The 7,120-nt window shown below is 49.0% G+C and overlaps 1 protein-coding gene across 1 annotated transcript; it reads left to right on the plus strand.

Annotated features, from left to right (window-relative positions):
- The first annotated feature begins 2,158 nt into the window (after positions 1-2,158).
- GPX2 (glutathione peroxidase 2) lies at positions 2,159-5,677 on the plus strand. The gene is made up of 2 exons (XM_060003411.1): positions 2,159-2,442; positions 5,003-5,677. The coding sequence occupies exons 1-2, from the start codon at positions 2,221-2,223 to the stop codon at positions 5,351-5,353; spliced, it is 573 nt and encodes a 190-aa protein (XP_059859394.1). The 5' UTR covers positions 2,159-2,220; the 3' UTR covers positions 5,354-5,677.
- Positions 5,678-7,120: the final 1,443 nt, after the last annotated feature.

A 7,120-nucleotide genomic window follows, 5' to 3' on the forward strand; every position in this document is an offset into this window, starting at 1 on the left:
TTATCCAAGTTCGACAGATAAGGAAACAGGTGCCTAGGGGCCCCAAGGAAGAGTGGCAGAGTCAAGGCTTAAAAGGAACAACCGGAATTGAAATCTCCAAAGGGGAAAGCTTGGCACCTCTATTTAGAAAAATCGCTACATGCAGTTCTCATTTGCAGCCAGAATTGAGAACCATCGACCTAGGCTTTCTGCCTACTAAGCCAGTGAAGTTTCCAGAACATCTACTGTCCCTGTGGAAAGCCATGTTAGTGCATGTCCAGAGTTACAAGCTTCTGGAAAGTAGGCCAGTTTGAGGTACATCTGGAAACAAAGAGGTATTTTAGGAGAGCTTCATCAATTGTATTCAATCGTGAAAGGTGAGAACCTGGGCAACTCAAGGTGTCCTAGGTTGCCCCTGGGGAAAAGGGATGTCGTGTACCTAAGGAAGACAGCACCTCCACTCCTCAGTTCAGCAACTTCCATGGTCTTCCTGGAGAGGGGTCCCAGAAGGGCAGCCAGTAAGAGGCATCTGGAAGCCCAGAGAGTACTAGGGAAGTGCTAGGCATGCAGGTGAATCTGGCAAGTTCATGTTAAGAGTTTAGCCCATTATCAGGGCGAAGTTCTTGACTCAGTGGCTTAGGAGGCGTTTATTTGCTTTTTCTAGCAACTCCACCCAGCCTCAGCAGGGGACACACTTCCCTCTGCATTTCCTGCCACCTCTTCTAGTGGCAAAAGATTCCATTCCCACTTAGGTAATGGAGGCTTTTTTGTAGGGAGCAGCCAGTTAAGATGTATGGATTCCCGTGTTGCATTAAACAGCCATGAACAGGCTACAGAACAGAACACCTGGGTACTTCCTGGAAAGTACTTCCTCCATCTTCTCAACAAATCAGATTCTCAAGACCAGCTGCTCCCCAACCTGGCTTATTCTTTGTTCTAGGAGACAGTTCCCAATGGACACATACCTGTGAAAACACTCTCTAGTAAACAACAGCATTGTTATTGAAATTTCGCTCTAAAATCCCAAAGCCAGGTAAAGCCTAATTGCCAGCTTTAATGATGGAGAAATCCAGGCATTAAAAACAAAAAACAAAATAACAAACCCCGATTTCTTGCATTGATGGGTGTTTGGAAGAATGAAGTGAAGCATTAGGTCTTTTTAGTTTCTGTGGGCTTCCAGTGCTGTGCTCCCATGATAGCTCTTAGCATGTCCCCCGATGTCCTGCAACACATTGCATGCTGGTGTTGAAAACATCGTGAGCGGCCTAGCTGGGTCTAGAACCATAGCAGCTTCGACTGCCTGCACACTTCCTTCTGTGGGGCATGACCAGCACAAGCCCCTCTGAGAAGTCTTTGGGACTGTCTTTGTCTGATAAGAGGTAGGGGCATCCATCCCCTCTGAGTTTACCCACCTGCTCTGTGACTCCTCTGTTATCCCAGCCACAACCAACTGCAGCCTCATGACCCTGTGGAGGTGGGGTGTGGGGTATTAGAGGAGATGGTACAGCGCAGGGGGCAAGGGCAGATGTGCTCTCCAGGACAAGTACCATCACTCACTGAGAGACTTTTCAAGACAAACACAGCTTCCCCTCTTCAGACTGGTGCAAGCTGAGGCACTGAAAGCCATTATTTTAGAAAACCACACACCGTCTTCCTAATGGTCCCTTTGATTTTGTGCTTGTGGAAAGTAACAGCCAAAGAGAGAAATGTGAACAGTAACATGTATATTCCATTTGTAGTCTGAGTAAAGGGGACATGCGCCCAGTCCTCTTCCTCATCCTTCAGCCCTCGGCAGACCCTGACCTCTCAATTGCACAATTCAGAGCTCGGCACTCAGCAGGCGCTCAGTAACTGTCTGTGCCAAGTGAAAACAATATGCTGGGGCAAGTAGGAGTCAATCTTGCATCCCTCCCTGCCTTTTTTCCTCCCCGTCCAACCTTTGGGGCTCTGGTTTCCTGCAAGCGGTGAATTATTCATGTCTGCTCAGAGATATCACATTGGCCCTTCCTAGGTTGCCAACAGGGTGGAGCAGGGAGGTGGCTTTGTTCAGAGTCTGTAAATAGGAGGAGCGACCTTCCTGTTCAAACAGCACTTAACGGGTAGGTGACTTTTTGCTAAGTCATCCTGGGGATGCTCAAAGTCCCATTGTGAGATCCTTCCTGGCTCCTCCTTCCTCCCCACCCCTTTAATAGACCCTTAAGTGGGGTCACACTGCTCTGCCACTCACTCTGCACTCGCACCATGGCTTACGTTGCCAAGTCCTTCTACGACCTCAGTGCTATCAGCCTAGATGGGGAGAAGGTAGATTTCAATACATTCCGAGGCAGGGCAGTGCTGATTGAGAACGTGGCCTCGCTCTGAGGCACAACCACCCGGGACTTCACCCAACTCAACGAGCTGCAATGCCGCTTTCCCAGGCGCCTGGTGGTTCTTGGCTTCCCTTGCAACCAATTTGGACATCAGGTGAGACGTCCCTGGTATTGTACCCAAGGAGTTGGGTTGCTGCAGCTCCAGTGGGCTAAAGAGAGGGGGAGGACGACTATGTGTGTTGAGTGTCTTGAATCATGGGGTATGTTTTGTTAATCTAGGTCTTTAGGTGCATGCGAGTACCAGGGGGAAGTCAGTATGATTTTGTCTGTGATAGAACACCAAACGTATGGATTTTTATGGTTTCTTGTCTTCCCACTACACTCCACGAGGGCTGGTACCAGGTCTGTTTTTCTCTCCATTGTGTCCTCCGTGCCTGGGTATAGAAGGCACTCATTAAATGTTTGTTGAATGAATGACTGGAGGAAATAGAAGATCAAGAATCAAACTAGGATTGAACTGACTCAGGAGACCTTCATTTTCACTACATTTGATTCTGCTAATAGCTCTGTGCCCCAGGAAGAGTCACTCAATTTTTCTGTTTTGGTTTCCTCTTCTATAAACTAGGGATAATACCACTTACCTGATAGGATTATTGTGAGGTTGTGGGGATAAGAGCTACAAAAGTAACTTGAAAAGTATAGAGTAATATGCAAATGTAAGCAACTTTACTATTTAGATTGAAAGGTTTTGTTTGTTTGTTTAAAATCAGCCAAGTGGAGAGTGAATTTGGGGGAAGGTAAAAGGGTTTGCAAAGTGTACGTGTCTCCTCTGGGCATCACGCGTGCCTCTCTGTCCCTGATAATGGGTCAAGTTGTTATAGATCTTCAGCCCGCACACCTCAAGTTATCTTTTAGGGGTTCTTATATTTTCACTTAGGATTTTTTTTTTCTTTTTTTTTTTTTTTTCCGGTACGCTGGCCTCTCACTGTTGTGGCCTCTTCCGCTACGGAGCACAGGCTCCGGACGCGCAGGCTCAGCGTCCAAGGCTCACGGGCCCAGCCACTCCGCGGCATGTGGGATCCTCCTGGACCAGGGCACGAACCCGTGTCCCCTGCATCGGCAGGCGGACTCTCAACCACTGCGCCACCAGGGAAGCCCTCACTTAGGATTTTAATAGCACAAGCAGGCAGAATGTCCTCCAATTATAATCCCTTGGGTTCAATTCACAGTGGCATGAAGGCAAGGAAGAGATTATCAGAGATATAGGCAGGAAGGCCGAAATGTCATTGGCTGTGACAAACCTGAGCCCAAACCATGAGTGCTCTCACTGTTCCTTCCTTGCCTCAGTTCTGTTTCTAGGCTTGGCCAGGGAAAGAGAGACAGAAAAGGTAAAACCTCTTCAGAGGGGTCTCTCTGGCCCTAGAGATGCCTCCTTCCATCACTTCAGGCCAGCCAGTTGCTGGAGGGAATGCGTAAGCTACCAGTAGCCAGCAGGCCTTTTGCATTAGGAGATAAGATGTCTAATAGCCATCAACTCTGGGCTCAAGATGTCATGATGGCCTGGAACTGACTGTACTAATTGGTTCTAGTAGGTCAGAGGCAGGAACTTCTTGCCCTGAGGGAGATATATGACTCTTAGACTTGGCGGATGGGGGTGGAAAATAAGGGTTTCTATGGGTCTTTGTGGGCTGTCAGGGGTGGGGAATGCTAAGTGGGGATAGGACAGTGCTGGCAGCGGGGAGGAAAGACAGGCAACAGGTTGAGATCTAAAGCATCCTAGCTGAGTACAGCAAGTGAGCGTGAGGTGCAGGAAGCTAAGTGAAAGGAACGATAATTACACATTCACAACTTTTGGTCCTTAAGCCCTTATTTCCTTAACTTCCCCTTCCCCTGGCCTATTCCAGAACACTAAACCTTCAATCCTATTTAATTCATGCCTGTTGGTCATGAAGTAATTCCGTTTACAGTACGTTCATTGTTGTCTCTAACCTACTTTGCCTTTATGGCACCTGAAAACTAGTCTTCCTTGGATGGGGTTTTCCTTCATCAAAGCTTCCTCCTACTTGTACTTTAGATCTAGGACAAGATGAAAGGAAGAAGCTATAAATCCCATTCTTCTAGATCTCAATTTCACCTTTCGTTTGAGGAGCTGAGTAGGGCAGAGGCCAAGGCTAGATTCAACACTCAGAGGTAATTAGAAGAAAGACAGGCAAGGCCAGGGCAAAAGGAAAGGGAAGGTGGTGGCAGGGTGTGTGTGTGGGTGTGCATGTATGTGTGGGTGCATAAGTGGAAGGAGGGTTCTAGGCAATATGACCTGAGCCTCCTTTCCCTTTCTTTCTACTGCCCAGAACTCAAGGTTCCTTGAAGCTTCAGACAGATACCCTAAGCATTGCTCAGGGTAGATCGGAGAGAGAAGTGACAGCTCAAAAGCTCTATATCTTTCAGTACAAGAACAGCCAAGCTAGGGTCTGTGAGAACTTTCAGAAATGGCCTAGCAAACCATCAGACAATAGCTGTGAGAGGGAAAACTCCGAGTCAAGAGTAGGGCAAAGCGAATGAAGAAGGAAAGAGAAGGAACGGGGTAGGGGGGTGGGGGTGGGGAATACATAATAGAAAGAATGATCCTGGGGAGTACAGGAGGGTGACTTTGTAGATCCTTCGTAGCTCCTTCATCTCTTGCATTTCCCAAGCGCTTTGTCTCTTTTCTCCCCCAGGAGAACTGTCAGAATGAGGAGATCCTGAACAGCCTCAAGTACGTCCGCCCTGGGGGTGGATTCCAGCCCACCTTTACCCTTATCCAAAAGTGTGATGTGAATGGTCAGAATGAGCATCCTGTCTTCACCTACCTGAAGGATAAGCTCCCCTACCCTTACGACGACCCGTTTTCCCTCATGACCGATCCCAAGTTCATCATTTGGAGCCCTGTGCACCGCTCAGATGTGTCTTGGAACTTTGAGAAGTTCCTCGTCGGGCCAGAGGGGGAGCCCTTCCGACGCTACAGCCGCACCTTCCCGACCATCAACATCGAGCCTGACATCAAGCGCCTCCTCAAAGTTGCCATATAACCACCAGCAGATCTCCTACTTCCTCCTGCCCCTGAGCGTCTTTCCTGAGCATTCAGTGTGCCCTCAGGAGACTCTGCTGGGCCCGGGCTTTCCCTTCAGATCAGTCCCCTGCATTGAAGAGCCTTGCCTTTCTGGTCTGCCTGTTTCCTTTCCTTGCCCCCAAACTTCTGGTTGGTGATTCAACCTGGGGCTCCAAGACGGGTGGGCTCTGAGCCTTCAGAGTGATGGCGCCTTCCTAAAGCTGTATGGGAGGTGTCTGAGAAGTGTGAGGGTCCAGAGCCAGCCTTCTGGCTGAGTCCAATAAAGGGCAGGTGTGGAAACGGCCAGGCTCTCTGTGTCTCTTCCTTGACGGAGGTGGGAGGGACGGTATAAAACCGCAGGTGGGACGGAGGGGCTGGCAGCACACAAAGGCTGAGGAGAGGGAGGCTCCGATCAAGGGGACACTCCAATTACTGTCTGGAAAGCAGGCTCAGGTCACGGTCTGGGTGGCAGGCGGAGTTTCGGGAAGTGTGAATTGTATTATTACTTTATGGCTCTTCTTCAGAACTGGGGAAAGGAGGTGATAAGGAGAAGAAAGGGGAAGAAAAGTGGAGGAAGCACTGGGAAGTTAGAGGATTCCAATCAGGAAGATTGGGCTGTGGGTACTGGGCTAAAGGTTACCTGCACCTTAAGAAGTTGAACTTAGTCCACTTTAATGACTGTGGGTACTGGGCTAAAGGTTACCTGCACCTTAAGAAGTTGAACTTAGTCCACTTTAATGACAGCAAGGGCGTGGAGAGTACAGTTGCTGGGAACACAAAGAGCACTTTACCCATTTCCTGATCACCTTGTGGAGTAACGTTTGTTTTAGATCCTTTGTTAGATTGACTCTCCCTCCTTTTTAAAGTTCACATTCCACCCTTGTCTTTCTCACACTCACAAATTCACAAATGCAGGAATAAGACAGACAAGTTTAGGCATGAATGACTGGTTTCACTTTTTTTTTTTTTTTTTGCGGTACGCGGGCCTCTCACTGTTGTGGCCTCTCCCGTTGCGGAGCACAGGCTCCGGACGCGCAGGCTCAGCGGCCATGGCTCACGGGCCCAGCCGCTCCGTGGCATGTGGGATCTTCCCGGACCGGGGCACGAACCCGTGTCCCCTGCATCGGCAGGCAGACTCCCAACCACTGCGCCACCAGGGAAGCCCCGGTTTCACTTCTTCCATGAGGGTGGGGATGTGAGAGGGCCTCCCTTCAGACAGTCATACTGTTTATAACCCGCCAACACGATAGCTGTCCTGTGAGAACAGAGTTCTGCCGAATGGCTCTGAAGGACAGTGCCCCAGATTCCTCACCTAGTACAGGCATACTCAAAAGCACCACCAAGACAAGGTCCTATCATGCTCTAGAAAAGACACCAGCTGACAGGCCACTGCCCTCTCATTTTGTCCCACAAACCTCTTCTTGGAAACTTCTCATTTTGCCCTTCTTTCTTTGATCACTAGATGGAATATTTTACTTCTCTTCATTGAAGCCCTGAAGGGACCGTTCTCCAAACTGGACACACAGCTTGAGAACCCCAATGCTGAGGGATGTTCCCCGTAACTATTTTCCAAGCACTTGCATCATTTGAGAAGTAAATGTGGAATAGAGGTTAAGGGTCCCTACTGTCTGACCTTCTACTAAAGCTATGTCATCAATGGTGCTTTATTTCAAAACGGTAACCTGAGTGGTATAGTGGGACTCCCCTGGCATCCTTCTGCAGACTTCCTGCTAAATTAAGGCCATCC

Source organism: Delphinus delphis, chromosome 2, assembly GCF_949987515.2.
Source record: "Delphinus delphis chromosome 2, mDelDel1.2, whole genome shotgun sequence".
NCBI lineage: Eukaryota > Metazoa > Chordata > Mammalia > Artiodactyla > Delphinidae > Delphinus > Delphinus delphis.